This window comes from Rhinolophus sinicus, chromosome 11, assembly GCF_057876585.1.
Source record: "Rhinolophus sinicus isolate RSI-liver-muscle chromosome 11, RSI-T2T, whole genome shotgun sequence".
In the NCBI taxonomy this organism is placed as follows: Eukaryota; Metazoa; Chordata; class Mammalia; order Chiroptera; family Rhinolophidae; genus Rhinolophus; species Rhinolophus sinicus.
This window is the reverse complement of record NC_142511.1, coordinates 5,180,425-5,204,975: the sequence shown is the minus strand read 5'-3', so window position 1 is coordinate 5,204,975 and position 24,551 is coordinate 5,180,425. Positions and strand designations below refer to the sequence as shown.

At 41.0% G+C, this 24,551-nt stretch overlaps 1 protein-coding gene across 10 annotated transcripts in view; it reads right to left on the bottom strand.

The window, feature by feature from the left end:
* The window catches only part of DNM3 (dynamin 3), a 396,041-nt gene that overhangs the window by 289,765 nt on the left and 81,725 nt on the right, over positions 1-24,551 (bottom strand). For all 10 annotated transcript variants that reach the window (XM_074322210.2, XM_074322205.2, XM_074322209.2 and 7 more), the window contains exons 3-4: positions 19,387-19,536; positions 18,096-18,299 (exon numbers count right to left, since the gene is read on the bottom strand). In XM_074322210.2, coding sequence (XP_074178311.2) covers positions 18,096-18,299; positions 19,387-19,536 — 354 coding nt within the window. The remainder of the gene's footprint in view (positions 1-18,095; positions 18,300-19,386; positions 19,537-24,551) is intronic.

The following is a 24,551-nucleotide window of genomic DNA, read 5'->3' as shown; positions in this document are numbered from 1 at the left end:
GCCTTGGTCTATACAACTTCCCACACATGCTCCTGCCTGCTCCTTTGTTTTCTACTTGCTGAATCTAACCATAATAAGTCCCTAAGGGTGACAAATGGAAGTATCCGGGTATCTGAATGATGTCACAGAGAAAAAAATACCACACAACCCTGACACTCCATCCGGGATGGACATATCTCCTGTTTGTATCATTAGATGTTTCAGCCTACTTATGACTGTATAATAGTATAAACAGTTATACTATTGGAAGAAAAGAGTTATCATCATGAAAGCCTGGCTTAGCAAGGTTTGGGAACAAGGAAACAAAAATTGCAAGTTGGAAAGATGAAGATTCATATTATGCACTAGCTGTATATTTTGCAAACCTGCCTCATCTGATAACTTTTATGGCAGACTAAGTACCTATTAAAAGAAAAAAACTGTTGGAAAGAGCCAGAATGTTAATTTGTCTCGACTGTTCCTTTAAGAAAGATGAGTTTCACACAAGAAATTTATCAGTATGCAAGCGGAAATAGAAAGGATTAGAGAGAATTTAGGGTCCTTTAATGGTTAAAAAAATCCAATTGTTCCTGTAACTCAAACAATACAAGAATAGGTTGGAAAGGCTCTGAGCAGTCATGGTCCAGTAAGAATTTTCAGTTAAGCAAAGGAGCTCGATGTTTTCTGCTGCTAGCTATGAAAGAATAACAGAGTTCAGATATGCTTTTCTGTTGTAAACTACTATAAAACTGATAAATGAAACAATTGTTTTCATACATGAAACAATAGGTTGCAGGACTGTGATACCTGAGAGAAGAGAAAGTAAGCCATACAATGACCCAATTTCAGCTTGGAGGCAATTTCTAGACTACAGGGCAGGGAGGAAAAATCCAAAAAGATCCCAGCAGTCCTGCTTAGTTGAGGAGACACAGATTGGATTTCAAGGAGACAAAGACAGCTAGAATTTACGGGACAGTGTACTAGATAAAAGGGAATTAGGACTAGGAAGCACTCTAGAAACGTACACGGGCGTCCCCTTGAGTAAACGCCTCAGGTAAAACTCCATATGGCTGGGCAAGAATGACTTCCAGGTAGCTCTAAACCCTCTAAACCAAACAATTCCCAGAGCTCATACAGGGCTGGGAATTATTTCATTCCCACCAGCTACAGTGGAGAGGCATTGTTGAATTGGAGACAGGGCAAACCTCAGTAAAGGTTACTGCAGATCCACCCTTTAAAACCTAAAAATGAGCTTCAGAAAATCAAATTGATCTGCAAGTAATGTAACTACTTGCTGAAACAAAGCCCAAATCCCAACGCATTTTTAAAGAATACAATAATACTCAACTCTTAATGAAGTCAAATTCAAAATATCCAGCATTCAAACAAAAATCACTAGATATACAAAGAAGGAAAAGGTGATGACGATGAGGGCGGAGGGGGAAATCCATCAATAGACTCTCATATAGAAAAAATGGAATTCACAGATGACATTAAAATAGCTATTATAAATATGCACAAAATGTTAAGATACAAAAGAAAATGTAAAGATAATGAGTAAATAAAAGAAATATAAGTGATTTTATATCACAGATCCAGGAACTTGAAGAACACCAACCACCCACAGAAAACCACACCAAAGCACACCACAGTCAAATTTCTGAATACCAGCGATAAAAGAAAATCATAAAAACGGAGGGGAAAAATAAGACATACAAAGATAAAAATAATTGTAGACTTCTAATCAGAAACTATTAAAGTGCGACATCTTTAAAGCGCTGGAAAATAAAAAGAAATGTCACCTAAAATTTGATACCAGTAAAGAAAATATCTTTCAGAAATAAAGGCAAAATGATGACTTTTCCAGACAAACAAAAGATGAGATTGTTTGTTGCCAGAAGACCTGCACTACCAGAAATGGTAAAGGACGTTTTTCAAGATGGAAACTCAAATCTATACAAGGGATAAAAATCTCTGGAAATGGTAAATATATGGGTAAAACAGGATAGTTCTTTCTCATTTTTAATATCTATAAAACACTATCGACTATTGAAGAGAAAAATAAGGACCATAAATTCTGGGTGTCATTTAAAACATCTGTAGAGGACATAACATATGTTTTATATGTAGAAAGGTTTATAACACATGTAAAAGACAAATAGCAAGATGACAGACTTAAATCCAACTATAACAATAATTATACTGAATGTAAATGGTCGAAATACCACAATTAAAAGGTGGAGAGTGAAGTTTGGATAAAACAGCAAAGTGAAATTATGTGCTAAACCACCAGAAACACACTTTACATATAAAGACATAAATGGATTAAGAATATGAGAAAGATATACAATGAAAACACTAATCAAATTAAAGCTGGAGTGGCTATTTTAATACCAAATGTAATAGATTTTAGAGCAAGAAATATTACTAGGAATAAACAGAGAGAAATGTGTAATGATAAAGCGTTCAATTCATAAAGAAGACATAATAAGCTTAAACGTGTCAGCAACCTAATCACAGAGCCCCAGCATACCTAAGCAAAAGATGACAGAACTGAAGGGAGAAGTAGACAAATTCACAAATATAGTTGGAGACATGGCATTTCTATCTCAGTAATTGAAAAAACAAGTAAATAGAAAAACCAAGAGATATACAAGGCCTAAACAACACTACCAACAAACTTGACCTAAAGGACATCTATAGAACAAGCCACTCAACAACAGTAAAATATACAGTCTTTCCATACGCACACTGCCATTTATCAAAATGGACCCTATCTGGTGCCAAAAAACAAATTTCAATACCTTTATAAAAGGAAGAAAATCATACAGATATTAATATCAGAAAGTTCTCTGGAAAATGCCCCAAATGTTAGGAAATTAAACAACACATTTCTAAAGTACCACGGGTCAAAAGGGAAATTTTAAAATGTTTTAAACTGAATAAAACAAAAGCACAAACATATCAAAATTTGTAGCAGAGAGCTAATTAGCTTTATAACATTACTATTACCAAATAAGAAAACTTTAAAACCAATTATCTAAGCTTCGATCATAGGAAGCTAGAAAGAGAATAGCAAAGTAAATCCAAACGAAGTAGAAGGAAGGAAAGAATAAAGTGGAAGTAAATGAAACAGAATACAGATAAACTCCATATCTATTACCAATTAAACCAAATGCCAATGCTTTGAAAAGGTCAATAAAATTGTCCACTTGCACTCTCGGACACAACATTACTCTGCAACTCCTGCCAGTGAAACAAAGCGAGAATAATTCAAATGCATGTGATTGTAAAGAAAAGGGTAAAACTGTCTTTATTCACAGACAGCAAGCCTGTGTATGTAGAATATTTTAAGGAATCTGCCAAAGGCTACCAGAACTATTAAGTGGATTAACCAAGATCACAGAATATGAGGTCAAAACGCAAACATAAATTGCACACATCTATATACTGATAATAAAACACTGGGGGGGGGGGAATGTTTAAATATTATTTACAATAGCATCCAAAAACATAATATACATGAGGATAAGCTTGATACAATATAGGGAAGACATGTACGCTGAAAACTATAGCATACTACGGGGAAGACCTAAATAAATGAAAAGAAATACCATGTTCATTGACTGGGACAATCAAGACTGTTAAGTCAACTCTCTCCAAAGTGGTCTATAGGTGCGCTGTCCACAAGACCTAACCAAAATAATGGAAATGGTCTATGTGAGAGCTTTCCAGGAGCAAAGCCATTAACCACATGTGGTTATTGAGTACTGGAAGTGAGGTGTGGCTGAGGAACTAATTTATTTTGTTTTATTTCATTTTAATTAATGTTAACTATAATTTTAATAGCCGCACATAGCTAATGGCTAGCACATTAGACAACATAAGTTACAGATTTAATGTAATTCCAAACAAAACCCCAGTGAGATTTTTGTCAAAACTGACAAGCTAACTAAAAATGCAAATGAGAAGCCAAAGGACTACTATCACCAAAGCAATGAAGTAAAACATCTTGTACTATCTGATTTCAAGGCTTACTGTAAAGCTACAATAATTAAGACAGTGTGGTATTGGCATAGAGATAGACACACAGATCAATGGAACAGAATAGACCACACACACACACACACACACACACACACAATGGGTTTTGAACAAAGATGCCAATGTAATCCAATGGAGAAAGGATAGCATGCACAAAATAAATGGTGCAGAAACAATCGTACACACATATGGAAAATAATGAACTCTGACCCTCCCTTACTTCACCCCATACCCCCCCAAAAAAAAATCACAGACCTAAATTTAAGGTTCAAAACTACAAGATTTCTGGAAGAAAACAGGACAGAAACCCTCACAAACTTGGCTTAAAGCAAAGACTTCTTAGAGAGGATTAAAAAAGAATATGGATGCTATTTTAAAAATTAATAAATTGCACATGATCAAAGTTAAAACCGGTTTTTTTTAAAGATATGGTGAAAGAATACTTTTAAAGTATTTGCTTTGCATGATCTTTGCCTTGCATGATAAAACAATTTGTACCAGGATGTATATTTGTTTAAACTTCATAACTGAATACTAAGGAAACAGACAACTTCAAATAGGCAAAAGATTTGAACAGACGCTTTACAAAAGAAAATTTATGAATGGTTCGCAAGGGTGTGAAATGATGCTTGGGATCCTGAGTCATCAGGGAAATGCAAAGCAACTCGCAGATAATGAGCACAATTAAAATAAAGTTAACGATACCGAGTGCTGGCAAGCACGTGGCGCAAAGGAAACACTGGTACGTTGCTGCTGGGAATAAAAATTACACAACCACTTTGGAGAAGGGCTTAGTGGTTTCTTAAAAATATCAAACACACACTTCCGCAGCAATTCCACTCTTAGGTATTTTCCCGAGTGTGATGGAAACCTATGAACACAGAAAACCTGTACGTGAATGTTTATGGCAGCTTTCTTTGTCATCACCCCAAATTGGAAAAACAAAAACAAAACAAAACCCTGAAGCTCCATCAACAGGTGACTGGATCAATAAAATGTGGCAGATCCACACAGTGAAATATTTACCAATTTAAAAGAATGAACTACTGAGAAAGGCAAGAGTGTGAGCAACGCTCCAAAACGTTATACTGAGCAAAAGACACCAGACACCAAGGGTACTTACGGTATGAGTCCATTTTTTTATGAAAGTCTAGAAAAGACAAATTGAATTTAGAGTGACAAAACGCAGACGAGGGGCTTCCTGGAGCCAGGAGTGGGGGCCCGGGTGGGACTGATTGGAAAGAAGCACAAGAAAACCTTGTGATGGGCTTGTTCTTTGTCTCGATTGCGGTGATAGTTGCGTGGACGTGTGTCAAAAGTCCCAAACTTCATGTTAAAAATATGTACCTCCCTACGCAAGCCTAACGTCTCAGGTAGCCTCACAGTAAGCACTGTACGCTGAGAGAGAGGGGAGCTGGGAGAAGAGTATTTACTGGTGATAAGGAAACAAAGAAATAAAACATGTAAGGCCAACATCCAGGAAACAGCCTTGGGTACAGTTACTTGTCCACGGAGTTGACCAGAAGCAGACAGTTCAGCTGACTGAGGTTTTTTTTTTAAAGAAACTGTAGTCCCAACGAAACAAAAAGCCTGGCCTGAGAAAGCCTTGGATAGTTTGAGTGTTGAAACCACCTTTCTGGCCCCAAGTCTTTACAAGGAGGGAGCAGGTGCCCAAGCTGTGCATAATCCCCTTCCGTGCAGCTACGTCACACAGCAGGACGGACAAGGAAGAAAGTTTCTGGGAGAACAGCGGACGAGGGACAAAGGAGTTCCTCCCAGAAGGCACACGTAGGACTTAACCGGGAACCTCGTTTCACTGGGGGGTGGGGGGGGGGGTTAGTGCCTGCCCAGGAGTCCATGCAGCTGTGGGCCTGGGACTGTTATGAGTCCCTGCTCTTCCTTTCCTCGGGCAGGAGTTTCTATCACAGACAATAACTACTGGTGCTCCCCACACAGCCCTCAGCAATCTTTCTGGAATCCTGAACAGACACCTCAGACAGCCGACTGCTGACCACGGAATGTCCTGGTCCAGACCACCATCCAGGGACTCTGTCAGCACAGAAAAAAACACCGGCTGGTGTTATTAACTAGGGACCAGTTAATAACACCAGAGCTCTCTCTTTGAAGGTCACCCTTCACTCCGCAACCGAATCCAAGCTCCTCTGGTCATCTGTCCTTTTCTGAGCAGGAATTTCTCCTGCAGCAAAAGTTTCCATGAAATCCATCGGCTCTGCTGGGACCTACCAAATAGGCAACATTATTTGTGTCACGTAGATCAACCAGGCACCATTACAAGAAACTGTGGTTTACACACCACACACACACACACACACACACACGTGCATAGGTAATACAACTGCTCTTTGAAAGAGCGACTCTAGTTTTGTGCATCCTGGCGGGTGACAAAGGTGACAACACATAGATTGTGCGAGGAGCCTTGTTGGGCAACACTAAGAAAAGCCAGGCAAGAAGGGCGTGGAAAGCAAGGGTTAACTTGGCAGGGTGAGATTTCAGTTGATATAGCTCTACACTTCCTGAAACTGCTAAAACTATTGGTTTTTTAAAAGTCTTTTATAACAGAGATTTCTTCGCGAAAAATAACTTTGCATGCCTGAAACTCCATAGCCACAAACCCACTTTTTAACCCATGAAACAAAAAATTAATTTTGTGTAATACTTTCAAATTGCCGGGCACTTTCTAAGTACTTTGCAGATATTAATTCATTTAATTTCATACCAGTTTTATAAAGAAGGTATTATAATTATCCCCATTTGACAGATGAGGAAACTGAGGCATGGAAAGATGAACAAGTTTGCCCACGATCACACCACTAGTAAGTGGTGGAACGAGGATTCAAACCCAGGCATCTTGCCTCCAGAGTTTGTGCTATTAAACACTAGGCTGTACTATTTTAAAATGTAACTTTTATGTCCTATGCTTTTATTGATATAATTTCTCATTAAGGCTAAGTTTCTTTAAAATGTTTCTTGGTTATTTTAGCAGAACAGCTTGTACTTTCATTCCAGCAAGCTGCCCACTTCCTCCCCTTTCTGCTGCTCCGCCAATCCTTCCCACTGTGCCATCTGGAACCATCTTTATTGTTACCAAATTGCTCCAACACACTCATGCTCAGGTCTAAACAATAGCTCCCACTTCTGTGCCATCACTTAAACCCGGTTCTCTCCCTCACGCCTTTCGGGTGGGGATGGTATATTTTCCCAGGCTCCACAGAGCCGAGGCTGGAGGAGAAGAGAGTGGAAGCTAATGAAGTGTTCTTACTCCTCAGCGTGGCTGCAAACTGAAATCTTCACGTAGAAACACTTCTTTGGAGCCTTACGTCACCTGGCTACATATTGCTGTCATCTATCAGATGCCCAGACACCCATCTTCTACACACACACACACACACACACACACACACACACACACACACACACACGAAGGATTCAGCACCATGCTATTCCTCACTACCCTTAGTCCCTCCATTATCTGAGCAGCTTCAGAACTGGACAACAGACATATCCACTTCTCTTGAAGTGTTCAGTTTCTTGACCTCTTCTACTCAATGACTTTCACCTACGTGCCATTTTAGAAACTTCCTCCCAGGACCACATCTTGGACACATATAACCTGGACCTGTTCCAGCTGTAAATCACAAACTCTAATACTCTGCTCTCTAACCACAGCCCCTCTTCTCCCAGTCCCTTTGCTCTCCCACTAGGAATAACTCAGGCCATTCTTCAGTCTCTTCCTTCCAGAACCCCATCCCTGAACCACCCCACTTCCCCCGAAACTTACAGGTCCTTTCTGGCTTCACTTTCTTCCCTTCCTCCAAGGATTTCACAGTCCATCTTTCCAAGGATTAGTTTTCCAATATCCTCAACTCTTTTGCCCACTTTGTCTTCCACCCAACAGATCCTTCAAAATTCTGACTCAAAAGCAATCCAACTATTTGCCTCTCCAGCCCCCTCGCTACTGAGTGTTTCTGGGACTCACACAAGCTGGAGCGTGGTGTGGATGGGCTCTGGGCCCAATGGGGTCCTGCAGTGTGGCCCACCTTCTCCTTCTCCCTTTCCCACAGCGACTGCTGAAAATACCTTTCTCCTCAAACTTCTTACACAACCCCCTTCTCTCCTATCCTCCTTTCCGCCCTCCCTTCCCCCACTTTTTTCTTAGTGGATAGCCTTGCTTCCAACTTAGAGAGAAAAATCGACGTCAACAAGCAATAAATTCTTCAAATGCCTCTCCAGATATCTACAAATGAAGCACTATCTGCATGTACTTGCTTATTTCACTCTTGTCTCAGTGGAAGAAACAGTTCTCTTTCTACTCAAGGTACAGAACAAGCACTCAAGAAATGCTGGAGAGAAAGTACAGAGGAAGGAAAAGGAAAGAAAGGAAGAGGGAGGGAGAGAAGGAGGATGGGAGGGAGGGAAAGAGGGAGGGAGGGAGGGAGGGAGGGAGGGAGGGAGGGAGGGAGGGAGGGAGGGAGGGAGGGAGGGAGGGAAAGAGGGAGGGAGGGGAGGGAAGGATTCTGAAGTCAGCCAGAGAGAATGAAAGTCTTACAGAAATTCAGAAGAGTTTTGTTTGGGGTTTTTTAGCAGTCATACGCTATACGAATAAACTGCCCACAAAATAACTGTATGGACCTGGTTTGTAGAATATGTTTATACGGCAACTTTAAAGAGCTACTACTACGCTAATGGTAATGTCACAAGCTCATGATCACATCAGAATTCAGGAGTAAGACCTCATTGTACAGGTGACTATTAATAGTGTTTAAATGTATTTGAACGTTGAAAGAAGACAGACACGAGAACAAAATTGTTCTTTAACACTAAAGTCATTTTAATTAAATATTTCCACCTTGAATAGCCATGCAACCATTTATATATTAATATAATGAGAATTCCTGAAAAAAGATTCGTATCTCTAATTTGCCATTAAATTAAGAGAGAGAATGTGTCTCATTGCTTTCTTACATACTTTTTTAGACTTTCTCATAAATAGTTATTTCCTTCCCACATTCAAATTTCTACATTCAATTTCCACAAAGAACTCAGGGAAATTTTAGGCATGTTCAGGCAACGTCCTTACAGTGACCCCCAGTGGCAAAAGAGATGAACGTGTCAGTTTTAATAATCCACATTTAAATGAACTTACACACAGATAAAACCCTGATGACAATAACAAGTTCCATTTTTGAATGTCAGCTATAACTGAAAGAAATCAATAAACAATTTTATAAAATAACAAGTTCCATTTTCATAGCATATTCACTTTTGGCAAAGTGCCTTCACACTTTTCTCTTTCATTCCTATTTTTAAAAAAGAATACACACCCCCACACACACATATATTCATTCATACTCACGTTCTAAATTTATTCTCTTTCACAGCAAAATTCACAATAAAGGTCATTTTATCTTTCCCAATAAGAATATCATATCAAAGAGCATATACTTTTATAAAAAAGTTTTACTTGTAATGAGAACTTTTAAGATCTACTTCCTTAGTAACTAGAAAAGCTTTGGTTAAGCCTATGAGATGAATATTTTGGTCAGGTTTCCAATTCTAAGAGTCAACAACTCCTAGAATTGAATAAATTGAAAATGATGTATATGTGACATATATAAATCTAGACGTAATTTTAGGTATAATTCTAAGGCTCAGCATACATTTTAAAAGCTCGAATAGAAGCTTTCCTCTAGACTTGGGCAAGGCTCTTGATCAACGTACAGATGAACTGTTCTCTTTGTAAATGGGTTGATTTCTAACATGAGATTTAACAGACCTACTCGAATTGCATATGCATGAAACTCTTAAAACTCAAGTACATAAAATGCAAAATAGCAACATAAATGTGGAATGTGCATCTGTAATTCCTAGACTTCAGAGTGTAGTATTATGCTGATGTATTCCACTCACCTCCTATCAAAATTCTGATTACACAGGATTAGAAGGTCATGTGTCTCTGTGGCCCCTGCTTGCTTCAGAGCAGACATGTACATACTTAGTATTAGGTTGGTGCAAAAGGAATTGTGGTTTAAAAGGTTAAAAATAATTGTAAACACCCCAATTACTTTTGCACCAACCTAATAGATGCTTAATTTAAAAGAATGATTGATTTAACAGAGTTGATGTAAATTTTTCAAAGACTACAAACCTTTTGGTTTTAGCCTCTGTTCTCAGCACTTTCTCCATTAAAAAAAAAAAAAGATCAATTGATTCTGAGTCTCACTCATGTTAAAAATAAGCTCCCCCAAAAAAATCCCTTAAGAAGTCAAAACATAGCTTCTAGATGCTAAGTTATTTTCTTCTTAAAGTATAAGATATCTTCACACATATTAATGGATTCAATTACTATCAGGTAGGATATGGGCTCTCAATGCAATTATTTAACATCTCTTAGCTTTTTTAATTTGGTCAAATATTTAAGCTAAGAATTTCAAGGCTACATGGGAATTCCACTGGAAGGAAAGAAGAGCTGCAGAGACAGATACACTGGCTAGAAAATAGGTTTTCTCCATGAATTGCTCTTATATTTGCATTTTATAAATATATGCATCATATTCTGAATGCTGACTTAATGCCTGATGCTTGAAGCTTCTGCTCAGCGTAACAGTACCTCCAGCGCGTGCATGACCAGACAGAAAAGTCGGCGTCTGCTAGATATCGCCAAAGTCAGTGAATATCGGTTTACACCACCATGGACTTTAACTGTTTCCAGATTGAAAAGGGAGACCTGTCAAAAGCCAGAAGCTTGAGGAGGTGGGTTGAACACACCTCCATAAATAAAGAAAGGAGTCTGCCTCCAGCTTCGTGGTAAATTCACGAACTTCATCTCAAGAGAAAATGGTGGCCTCTTCCCAACAAGAGGTCTAAGACTGCTCTCGGAGTGATTTTTATACTCCAGGAAGTCCTCTGGTCATGCTAGAGTTAGAAATGAAATTCATTCACTGGGAAATAAATCACCATGAAAGGAATGTCCCGACACATTTGCCTCCGTGGTGAGGCCTTTGAACAGCCCTGTTGCAGACGACGAGCTGGATGGGTAATGCTGAAATACTGCTGGCCCCAAAGATAAAAGGCACAGTGAGAGTCTTCATGGGTAATGAACTCATGCTCAAGTAATAAATCAATACTGCTGTTGGGACCGACTCCTCTGCTTTCTATACAGAAACTGTGTGTCACTTGACAATGTACTGCTCAGCTAAGGTATAGCAGGATGTATAAAACACACGGATGTTAGTGTCACTTCTAGTCACGTTGAAAAGCAGTGTAAACGTGGTGTCTTTATTATAAGACCATTAGAACCTAGCAGGACAGGTGGATGTTACACCAGAATGAATAAACTCAATATGATAGAGGCTATCTCTCCACCAATCGATCTAACCAACTAACCCCATCTGTATCCATAGCCTTTGCTTTTCCTACTGTTAAAATGGAGAAACAATCCAATCCTCTCCTACCCCCATGGGTTCCCTTCGTTACATCCCCTGTCCCCTTAGTCAAGTATTTTTCTCGTCTACTTATCCAGGCTTTATCCTGCTTCTACATTTATCCCATCTCTGTCCTTCATCCCCAGTTTTATCCGTCTTCTGGAACATTCTCACCCACACACAAACATGCTATAATAGCTCCCATCTTTCAGAAACATTCTCTTGATCTTACACTGCTAGTGTCCCAGTTTTCTTTTTATCTCTATAGTGAAACTTGAAAGAGGGGTCTCTACTCTGTTTCCACTTCCTCACATCTAAGTCTCTTTTGAACCTTCTCTAGAAAGACTTTCCTACCAAACCCTGCTTATCGAGGTCACCAATGACTTTCATGTGCCAAATCCAAGGGTCAATCCTCTACCTTCATCTCCATGAGGTGATGAGAACATAATAGTATGATTTAGACACAAAGACTGGAGATAATCATGATTTAGACCAAGTTCAAGGCTGCTTTGCTTCTATTTACTACTGAACCTTCCAGCCAGCAGTGGAGAGGATTCGTGGGCTAAGAACACAAGTGACCGAGTGGATGCTGCTTCCCGGCGTCCCCCTGGTTCCCCACAGAGGAGCCTGTAAGGTCTGAAGTTGAACACAGCCTGTGAGGACCGGGCCAATTGCCAAGCCAGAGGGACAGAAGCTCTGGACACTCTGCCTTTTATCCCGTTAGGTTGGGTGTGCCACTTCATTAGGAAGTAAGCGCAGCCTCATGCCCCCCTCGTTACCAAGGCCTGTGTTCCGTTTCTTACTGTGGTTTTGAGCCTCCTCGAGTGTCTGAGCAGTAGACTCGGCCTTGACCTGCCAAATCCCCTCCTTCATCTCCCAGCAGCATCGGACACCGCCGATCACAATGTCCTTTTTCAAACCCTCTTTCCAAAGCATGGCCTCTGGAAGACACTTGGTTCTCTGCCACCGTGCAATCGCCTCTGCTTTTTCTCCTTCCATGTACCCGGGCTATTTCCTCGGTCCTTCTTCTCTTCTCTGTCTACATTCATCCGCTACATGACTTCAACTCAACTAGTGTCAAGGAATGACACCATCTGAATTACTTCCCTAGGGCTGTCACAACAAATTACTACAACGGGTGGCTTCAAACAACAGGAGCTTATTTTCTCACAGTTCCAGAGGCCAGACGTCTGAAACCAGGGTGTCAGCAGTGCTGCAATCACTCCCTCAAAAGACTCTCAAGGAGGAACCTTCCTCGCTTCTTCCAACTTCTGGTGGCGCCTGCAGTCCCTCAGCTGTGGCAGCAAAGGGCCAACCTCTGCCTCCTGCCCTCATTCCTTCCCTGAGTCTGCCTCTCCAATCTCCCTCTCTTTCCTCTAACAAAGAGTGGCCATTGGATTTGGGGGCCACCCTAAAAGCAGGATCATCTCATCTGAAGATTCTTAACTTAATTACATCTGCAAAGGCCCAATTTCCAAATAACAACATATTCATAGGTATGGAGGGGGGTTAGGCCTTTGACGTATCTTTTGGGGGGATACCGTTCAACTCACTACTCCATCTCTAGGCTGTTATCTCCCAGATTCATAAGTCCATCTTGAAACTCCCCCTGAAATTCCAGTCTCTCACATCAATACTTAAGCAGCTCAAATTGTAGATGTCCAAAACAGAACTCTGGGTCCTCCCCAAACATGTTCCTCCCCTAATATTCCTAATTCTAGTAAAGGGCATCATTGTTGAGCCTGTTCCTTTGGTTAAAACCCTTGGCTCCATCCTTGACTTCTCTCTTTCACTCACAGCGTACCACCAGTAACCTGCCATCTCTACTTTCAAAACACACCTTGAATCTGACAGCTTCTTCCCTCTGTATCATTGCTCTCTTATTCCACATCAGCTCTCTCCCCACAGGACCTCTTGGAAGGAACAAACAAACTGCTCTCCGTGTTACCACTCACGTTCCTCTCTGAGGCCTTTCTTCTCCCAGCGGGCGGACTGACTTATGAAAACATAAATCAGCTCTTCTCTCGCTACACTCAAAACCCTCCAGTGGCTGCTCATCACACTTTGAACACAATACAGTCTTTGTCATGGCCCAGAAGACCCCACGGGATGTGGGGCCAGCCTACCTCTCTGATGGCGGAAACTGCTACTCCCTTCCTCTCACTGTGCCCCATCCTCAACGGCCTCCTTGCTGTTCCTCAACGTGTCCAGCCAGTTCCGCTTCCAGCCCTTTGTACTTGCCATCCCCGTTGCCTAGAATGTTCCGCCTCTGAAACTGACAGGGCCCGTTCCCTCACTTAGCGGTTCTCTGCTCAAAGCCGGTCCCATGGACCGTCTGTTCAGAATAGCATTTTCCAGTCACTCTCTCTTCCTTCACCCTGTTTTATTTTTCTGTCACTACCTGACATTATACAAACCTGACATTAAAATAATTGTTTACCTGTCATCTGCCTGTTTCCCTCATTAGAACATGAGCACCATAAGGGCAAGACTTTTGCTTTGTTCACCATGATATTCATGATGCTGAGAACGGTGCCTACCGCTCAGTCATTGCTCATTAACTATTTGTTGAATGAATGAACAAGCAACAAGAATGAGCTTTCAAAATCAGTTAAAGCAATGTAACCCTATGAAAAACTGATATGACTAAGTGATAATCACATTAAAGCCGTTGGAGACAATTTTCACTGAGTGCGTTTGGGGAATGAGGAAGAAGTATTCACGTGAGAATATAAACATGAACTCTTCCAAGCCAATTGTTCTTCCAGCATGTATACCATTTGCGCTAGAAATTCAGTCTTTAAGTTTGTCTAAAGGTCTGTTTCTTAGACAGATTGACACAGAGATAGTCTAATAAATCTCTGTCTTACAACAAAAGAATTATAAGGCAAAACCTAATTCAACATAACTGGAACGATATTTCACCATGTTTAGTACCATAAAACTTCATTAAGCAGTTTTCACTCCAGTATTATAAAATTCTACTGTGTGTTCCTGATAATCCCTGAATAAAGCGTCTCAAACACATTTGGTATGAGAAACTTGGAGGACACAATGGCACACTAGACCTACTGGCGGCAGAGAGACGTGAGCTCTGTCCCGCGTCTGACCGTGAACAAGTTCCACAGCCTCTGTCAGTGCCTCCTGTGATAAGCTGGGCTTGCCACCCACCGAACACGACACGTGTGGTTCTCACACATGACACAGTGTTATTACACAACTCGTTTCACTTGAGTTACTATATGCTGTGAGCCAATCACAGCCCCTAAAATATGAAAGGATCATTTCATACAGTCAGTCTTCTGTAATGCGTTTCTGTGCGGACGCCCATGATCTTACATATAAGAGAAGGTGCCATACAAACAAAGACTTTATTTTTTAAAGTGGTGGAGACTCATGAAAATAATGAGAACTACGTACTGAGCATGTACCCAGTCTAGTGTCCTCCCAGGGGTCCAGCATAGAAATCTGATACTACGGACCGCGAGCCCTTGGCCTGGCTCAGTAGATGCCTCCTACATGTCCGCTGAACAACAAATTGATGAACTAACTAAAGGCAGGGATGGAATTCTTAATGGATCTGAGGAGAAACTCTAAAGAGCTGGGGGAAGCTCTCCTGAGAGGAACCCATGCGGTCTCCATGGGGAGACTGAGAATCCCAGTCTGCCGAGTGTAAAGCTATGAGCAGCTGCTGGCACAAAGCCTACACGCATCAGGCCAAGCCAAGGAGATCCCTCCACTCACGCTCCCCCAGGCCCATCAAGCTAAGGTCTCCTTTCACCTACAGTTCCCCTAGCAATTTGCAGGTGAATCTGAATTTGCCTGTTTTTTAGGATCCATTACTAAAATACTCAAAATAATTCTATTACAACTCTAAGTGTTATCAAGCTCCATTAACTCATCTCAGTGTAGGCAGCAGTTGGGATTATAGAAAGCTACAGATTATTTCACAGGTTTATTGTCACTGTAAATTATGGGCTATAAATAAAATAACCAAGACGTGTCCTTGGAATCTTTTCAGGAGGAAAATACTTGCTGGCATTTGGTGAGCCCTTCAGAGGTAGAATGATCTTTACAGATAAATTTATCTCAATTATCATAGCAACCTTCTGAGATAAGGTTTATTATCATTTCATTTCCTTTTAGAGATGAGGTAATAAGGTTCAACACAGTTAAATAACTGGCCCAAGGATATACAACCGGCAGCGACAGATCTGCTTCCAAGCCCTGCGCTCTTTCATCCACACCATTTAATAAAGCAATTAATTGAGGAGTGGTCTGATGAAGCAGATGAGGGGTGACCGCAAATGTACTATCTGATTGTGGGCAGCACCCGAATAAACTTCCTCACCCCAAAAGAGGACCTCACCCCAACCGACCTCACATTATTCTGGGGAAACTAACACCAAAGCATGTAAGGGCACTTTGAAAAGTTCAAACTACTCTATAGGGAAAAATATATGTCGAACATTATATAATTCTGATGACTAGGAGTGTGACCCGGGAAAGAGCATAGCCAATCCCCTTGAAGTTTTACTAAAGAGTCTCATTCAGTCAGGAAAAACATTTTTCACAAATGAGGCAAAAGATAAGCTTGAGCTTCGTCTAGCCACAAATTTGTGACATTCTACATATACGAGGAGAATAATTCATCATTAAATCTGTTTTAATATAAAACAGATATAAATATTTCCTAGCATTATAGCACTATTTCGTAAAAGCTTTCATTTTGGATATCATTATGCAAATAAGTTAATATTAATTTGCCAACATACACTTCCTTCCCAAGGATCTATTCAAAAACACCCAAGTCCTGCTCGGGTGAAAATGGCCTTAATTTAGTACAAAGTAGCTACTGCCTAAAATAGACCACCTCTCAGAAAACTATGTAATTATGCACCTTGACGGGTTAGATTATAAATTCAGGTACCTTGAATGAAAAAGGGTCCTCTGTTATCTAACTAGGTCATCGTCTTAAGGCAAGGGTAGAACTTCAGGAAAGACGTACATGATGTGGTGAGAACAGGCCACTTGCATGGGAAGCCAAATCACTCACAAAGACCAACTGTAGTACAGATGCCACGGCCGTATTGCCCTCATTATCCCAATTCAAATGTCTTTTATATGAAAATGTCCTGATTATTAAAGTTATACAAGATCAAACTGAGGCATAATGCAAGGGAAGAAGAAACGGTGGAAGTAGGACCACTAAAAAGGCAAGGCCTCCATAAAGACAACAAGAACACTTCAAAAATTAACTTGCGCAGAATGCTGGAAACGAACCAAATGCTTGCAACAAACTAAGGGGCATTTATTCAACAACAGTGTTGGATCTCAGTAAAGGCAGTGAAATCTGTGGTGTTTGAACTTTCCTTATTCCCATTCCGCTTCCTTTAGACTTGAAAACCCAGAATCCCACAGCCACAGCGAAAACTAGTGGCTAGCCCAGTCACCTAATGGTAAAGCCCATTAGTCAGTGAATCCCATTCAGGCAGCCATACAGCATCCATCAGCTTTCTAGTGCTGGGCTCTTATATCAAAATGAGCAGCAAAAGACCACCAATCATTTGAAAAAAGTCTCGGAGAGCAAAGACAATGACCAAACAACCAGAGAAAGTGAACTCAGAGACACTGTAGATTACAAAAGGAAACCTCGAAAAGTTCTCATTAAAATCCTTAGAGAGGACATTGCATGAGAAACCAAGAGCTGAAGGTATTGAAAAAGAAATAACGTTCACAAAATAGGAGAATGCTGGTGGAACTTTTTAAATGAAATCAGAAATGAAAATTTTATTAGAGGAGCTGAAGACAAAGTTGAGTAAATCCTGCAAAAAGTAGAACAAAGAGACGAAGAAACAGAAGATTAAAAAAATAAGGATTCATTCAGGAATTTTAATGTGCTAATAATAAGAATTCCAGATAAAGAGAACAGAGAAAATGGGGGCACTTAATTAACAAAAAAAGAAGAATTCCTAGAATTGGGAACATGCATCCCCATATTGACAGAGCACATCACCGAGTACCCTTCCAGAATTACTTTAAACAGACACACAGAAAGGCCCATCACTGGGGCCTCTGAAAATAAACTGTTATTACTCAGCGCAGGGAAAGAAGAAAGAAAATTAAACCAACATAAATAAGGGACTTTTCTGGATTCTACAATGCCAATAACAGATAAAGCCCTGCTTTTATAATATATATTTATGTCAACTAATTTTAAGCTAAATAATATCTTACATGCATTAAAAGAGCTTCCTGTTTTACAGAAACAAAAGGAACAAAAAACAAAGGTTATTTATTGGGAATATATACAGGTAACTCCTATAATAACTATGAGGATTGTCTGAATTCTGTAACAAATGTTTATTTTGTTGGCTTTTTAAAATAAGTAGCTCATGAAGATTAGTCTATTTTCTTAGACCTCAGTTAATCTTACATTTATTTACACAGGTTTAGACTATATTCCCTAGGTATTTTTCTTTCAGTGTCTCCAATACGAAAGCTCTAACAATATTAACCAGAGCTAATTTAATGAATAGTGAACGTAAGTTATGAGAATTCGTGTTCCCTTGAGATGAACCCACCTCTTGACTTGTTCAACGAATTTCATCTGACGGGCCGCACACTCACCTTGGGGATCCACATCTTTAGCGAGCTTCAGTGCGTCTGAGTTGGCGAGGTCGGTGTTAGCTGGGGTCACGGCCAAAATCAGACAGTTGTCCCGCGAGATGAACTGCATAATCATCTCTCGGATCTGATGCTCAATATCTACGGGCTGATCCCCGACGGGCACTTTAGTGATTCCAGGTAGATCGATAAGGGTCAGATTTAACACTGTGGAAAGGAAGAGACGTCTTACGTGCAGGCTGAGGGCTCCCAGATATCAACAATGCAGAACCATCTGACACTTTAGTGCAAATAAAACGAGCTGAGCTTATGAATCGTGTATCTGAACAACCCCAACTTATGTACGGAGCATAAAAAGCACAGGACACAAAATGGCTTTGCGAGTTTTCTCTGTTTTTAAGATATGCTGTGCTATGCAAATGAGCGTCTTCACATCTTTTGAAAGGCACTGATTTGCATGCCTGATAGTCTCCTCGGGGAGCTGTCATATCCAGAACTAGGGGGTTATAATCAAAACACTAAACAATATGTGCATACGCTGTCTGCCCGTCTTGTGTAGTGCGTTACCTTCAAATGGTGTAAAAGTTCTCAGGGTACAATTGGTTCTTCCTTTAAAAAGCATCCTGTTATTTACAGCCACTTGGCCTATAGGAAGCTGTGAGACGTCTTTGGCAGCCGGACTCACTCAGGAGAGCAGGAAACTACCTCTGCCTGGTGACTCCAGCCCCAGCCTGAACCTTGTTCTCTCTGCACATTGGAAAAGCAACGGAGCTAGACAGAAGATTACAGATTAAAGTCTGCCCAGCTAAAAATTGAGTCAGAATAGAGGCTATTCTGTATCACACACCGTGAACTGGTTAGCTAAGCTATGAGTTGCTGATTCCTCAGGAAAAGAGAGAATAGGATATCAGGCTGCCAGAAAATCCAAAAGAAAAATCCAACAAGAAAAGTCTTAACCCTAGTTCCCTGCACCTCTAATATTTTGGAAAAGACTGAAGATAGTAAAAATGGAAGTTTTCATGCATACCTCTTTGGAATACTAAAAGTTTAAAAGAAACATAAAAGACAAATTTTTTTAATGACTTACTCAATTCTGATCTTTTAAAACGTCACCTCCTCCTGCCTCCCCATAAACAAATACATGAGCTCTTTGAACCATGCCACTTATGGCAGTATCCATAGAAAGCTGGTACTTTTTGAGAGAACAAACCATCTACCATACAAATAATGCATATGAATTAATAAGGCAAAAATTTTTGAGGATAAGAATTGGAAATTTTGTTACTTAACTTACCATGTGGGGAACAGACTCGTAAATTAATTGGTATAGAGGAAATGCCTTTATTCATTCCGGTCACTCGATCTGTTTCTGCTTCAATCTCATGGCGAACTTCCTCAAAATCTGTAAATTTTTTTCCTTTGCAATGTAGAAATTCAGCATATTCTATGAAAGACAAATTAAGACAGCCTAAAATTCACGCACTTTTGCAATAATTACAAGGAAACAACGTTTCCTTAATTACAAGTCACAGTATCCAATATTGTCTCTTCAACCATCCAAAGACGCAAACACAGCAGTTACTGAGTACCGTTAATACTTTAGAAATGTTAAACATAGTACAAATGCTAAGAATGCTAAGTTTGCTAATTTTCAGACAAGCAATGAAGTACTGTAAGCAGTCATTAAACCATCTAGACTATTAAATAATTTAAAGAGAATTTTGGTAAAAATTATAAAACATACCACAGCATCTGACTGTCAAAGAAATTAGATCTAGGGTACACACAGAGCCTATCCACTAATCTTATTAACATGTCCTTTTTTAATGTCACCACTTTCGTATGATGGAATGCTAAGTCCTGGCAATACAGCTTCAGAAGGCAAGAAGATTGGGAAGCAACATTTGTTTAATTCTTTAAAAAGAAATACTTATATGGACTATATTAGCTTTACAATATACTATTAAAATACCAACCAACTGCTCAAATTAAAAAGATATTGTCTCAAGAAAAAAAAAGAGTATTACATCAAATAAAATGTTTACCTGCAATGTAAAATCTAAATATATATTTACTTATAGATAAATATATATAAATATGTATATATATTTATTTATAGTTATTTTAGAATTTGTCCTTCTGTAGACAGAAGGACAAATTCTAAAAGAACTATAGAAGCAGAAAATTCATTATTTAAATTTCAGTAACATCCTACCAACTGTTGTACAATCAATTTCTATACCTGCCTCCAGAGGGATCAGGTGCCTGATAAACAACACAAACTCCACATGGAAGCTGAGCCTACTGGGCCTAAAGAACTTACTACAATTTTAACAAGGGAACCAGTCTTAACGGACGTTTTAGTTTCTCTATTAACAAGCCCAAGAATTGCACGTTCTGGAAAACAGCAAGCTGAGATTCTGAACGCGTGTCCCCCAATGGTGGATGTATCCACAACACGAAAGCTTCAACAGGCCTCAGAAGTCTGGTCCCAAGGGATGACTGTACTATCTGTCATGCTCTTTCCTTCCCATGTTTGCCCTCGGAGGTGCTGTTTCATTAGAATATAAGTTCTCCAGAGAGAGAGAGAGAGAGAGAGAGACCGTACTTACTCACTCAATGGGAAGGTCAGGGCCACGTGAACATAATTGCTCAAAGACAAGTAGAGGATAAAATAGTAAGAAAAATAAAGGGGAACAGAAGATGTCAAATCACGAAAACAAAAGTTGATAAGTAAAAACGAGCCATACCTGATGTAGAGGAAATGGAATTGTACTTTTTAACTCGGTACATAATGTGGAAAATGCAGACGTGAGGCCTTTTGGCTGTTCATAATTATTACCCGCATAGAATGAGTAAAATCTGGATCAGGGACCACGTCCATCAGTAATTCAGGTAACACAGATGTGGCCATCTCTTGCTGCCACTAGATGGCGTCTACTTGTTTTCTGTGTTGGAAACTCACACCCTTCAAGAAGGTTGTAAAATCAATGTTATGTTCAAGTTAGATTTAAATTAATTCCTGGACCCCTGAAAAATGCTTTTATCTTAGAATTGAGAGTATAGAATTGCCCAGGACCATCTGAAACCTCTGTGTCTTTTTAAGGAGAGAGTCCTTAGGCATACAGACAGATGTAGGGATGTCTGTATTCATGTATTTATTCAACTAATATTTACTGAGCTCCTACTTGCCAGGCACTGTTTTAGAAATTGGGGGTACAGCAGAGAGGAAAAAAAGTAAGTCTCTAGCCTCGTGAAGCTTAAATTCTAGTGTGAAGAGACAGCAAACAATGCACATATGCCAGGCATAGGTGCCATGGAGAAAACTGCCCAGTGAAGGGGATGTGAAATGCTGGGGCATTTATTCTGTTATATGCTTTGGTTGGCACAGGCTTCTCTGATACGATCAAGTAAGCTTCAAGCCAAGACTCAGGAAGGGACGGAGCAAGGATGCTTTATGGAAGAGCACACGGCAGAGTACCTGAAGCAGACGTGAGCCTGGAGTACTGGAGCGAGAGCAAGGGTGCCAGTGTGTTGGGGACAGAGCACACAGAGGAGGGAGGGGGCACACCGAGGAGGGAGAGGCACACCGAGGAGGGAGGGGGGGCGTGAGGTTGGGGCTGTGCTACAGGCCTGGGTGGTGGAGGGGCTGCGGGCCATTTGAAAGACTTTGATTTTTTACTCTGAGGAAACGGTAGACCACTTGAAGGGTTGGGGTAGAGGGGAAACATGATGTGACCCAGGCTTGAAATAAATAGCCGTGGCTGCTGCATTGGGAACAGACAATGAGCGAGAGAGACGCTGGCTATTAGAACAACGGAGGTGAGAGCAGATGGGGCCTGGACCAGGGTGGCAGCCTTGGGAGTGGTGAGCTGTGGTTAAATTCTAATGTATTTTGAAGGAAAAGCCAACAGGATTTGCTGATGGATGAAAGGGGGTGGGGGGTAAGGGAGAAAGAGAAGTCAGGATAACTTCAAGGAGTTTGACCTCAACAAGAAGGAGTTTGGAACAGAAAAGACTGACAGCAAGAAGTTGGAGGGATGGGGGTTGGGAATCAGGAGTTTGTTTCGGGACCTAGTAAGTTTGCCACGCCTACAACACCCCCACCAAGTGGAGCGACAGAACTACTGCTAACGGCTGAGGGTTACACGGCTGCACCAGACACCATTCACATGCGTACTCATCTGTCAGGTGTGTGTTTATTCTGAAATTTTTCCAGAAGATGGCAGTCAAGTGCTTGAGGAAAAGGGCAGCTTTTTCTAATTAGCACAAAAATGCCTTCGGGGCTGGATCTGTGAGAGTCTTTTATCTAGGGAGAAGCCTAAGCGAGAGACATATATTTGGAACTCATTAAAGGCAGGCCAGTGGATGAGGTCACTGAGTGAGAGAGTGAGATAGAGACAAGGTCATAGCATCAGGACCGAGGTTTCCTAATGTCCAGAGGTGAGAAGCTGGAGACTGAGCCAGCGTGGTCACCAAGAGGGAAAACCAAGAGGGAGAGGCAGCCCAAAGCCAACAGGGTGTTTCATGAAGGAAGGAGACCTTGCACTCCCTCAGATACTGCCAACATGGCAGGTAAGATGAGAACTAAGAATGGGTCACAGCACTGAGCAACTCGAGGGTCCTTCAGGAGGTGGACAAGAGTGGGTACAGTGAAGTGGGGTGGATGACAGCCTGCATGGAATAGATTTCAGAGCGAATGAGAGGAAAGGACGTGGAGACTCGTTATAGACAATTCTTTCAAGGAGTTTTGTTGTAGGAGAGGAAAGAAGTGAGAAGGCAGTTGGAGACGGATATGAATGAAGGGAGGGTTTTATAAAGATGAGCAAATGAACAGCACATTCATAGGCTGTGGTATGACTCCAGTATTAAGGGAAAGGTGATGCAGAAACGAGAAGCGGTGAGTGCTGAAGCGATGTCTGAAGGAAGGCAGGATAGGAGGCATTAGACAGGAATATGCCAGTTACTCCATAGGAACAGGAAGGATACAGCACAGTGAGTACTGATGAGACAACGGATAGAAGAGGTGTTAGTGGGAGCCTGGAACATTCATCGGGGGAGAGCCGGGATTTATCATAGTTATCTAAGGTCATTTTATGTTCAATAAAACACATTTCTGTACACTTCTGTATCTACTCGCACGGGTTAAACCCTACAAATACTATCATTCCTACCACGAAATGCATCTCACACACACACACAGACACACGCACTCATAGAGTGATCCTAGATGACTGACCTAAGAGTAACCGTAACAAGGATGTCAAGTTGGGTCTATTTTAGTCCATCACTAGGGTTCAAACCTGCCCAGCAGACCAGAACTAATGGGGCAGTGGGATGTTGGGGTTTATCATAGGAAATGTGTATTTGGCCTTCCTCCCGTTTCCGGCACAGAGCTCCTAAAACCCTTGGAATTTCCTAAGTGATGAAAGAGATAACAGTCTTTTGTTACGTGAATAAGATAACTTTTGGGAGGCACCTAAGGCTTTCCAAAGGTTGAGGGCTGGTTGCCTGGAGAACCAACTTAGTGATTGGGGGTTGGAACTTTCAGTCTCCTCCCACCAGCCCCCCACCTCCAGGGAGGGGTAAGGGGCTGGAGATTGAGTTCAATCGCCAATGGCCAATGACTTAATCAATCGGGCCTCATAATGAAGCCTCCATAAAAACCCCGAAGGACAGAGTTCGGAGAGTTTCCAGGTTGGTGAACACATGGAGGTCTAGGGAGAGTGGCATGCCAGGAGAGGGCATAGACGCTCTCATACCTTGGCCTGTGCCTCTCTTTCATCTGGCTGTTCCTTTTAGAATAAATTGATATTTCTCTGAGTTTTGTGAACTACGTACTTTAGCAAATCAATGGAACCTAAGGAGGAAGTGACAGGAACCTCTGGTTTATAGCCAGTCGGTCAGAAGTACAGGTGACAATTGACATCCTGAGTTGGAGAGGATCAACTGGAACCTCCAATTTGCAGCCAGTTGGTCAAAAGCATAGGTAACAGCCTGGGCTTGTGACTGGTAGCTGAAGTTGGGGGGTAGGGAGGATTCAGGGAGAGTCTTGTAGGACTGAGCCCTCCACCTGTGAAATCTTATGCTACCTATGGGTAGATAATGTCAGAATTGAGTTGAACTGTAGAACCCCCAGCTCCTATCCAAGAATTGCTTTCTGGTGAGGGGAACACGCCAGCCCCCCACCACAGTGAAATTGGGCCGCAGAACCTAAAGAGGTAGGAACGACAAAATCCTTTTTCTATGGATCCCAAAGAGCCTCCTGGGAAATCCTTCATCCTTCAGAACAGGCTGAACTAGATAATCAATAGCTAGACTTTTAAAGAGCTAATAAATGAGTGTCTCCTGAGACTTTTATGCGATGGTAAACTGGTATGTCTGAAGCTCTAACAAATCCCACCTAGGGCTCTAAGATACGTATGTTCTTTCTCATAGAAAGGTACAATTTCCAGTGGC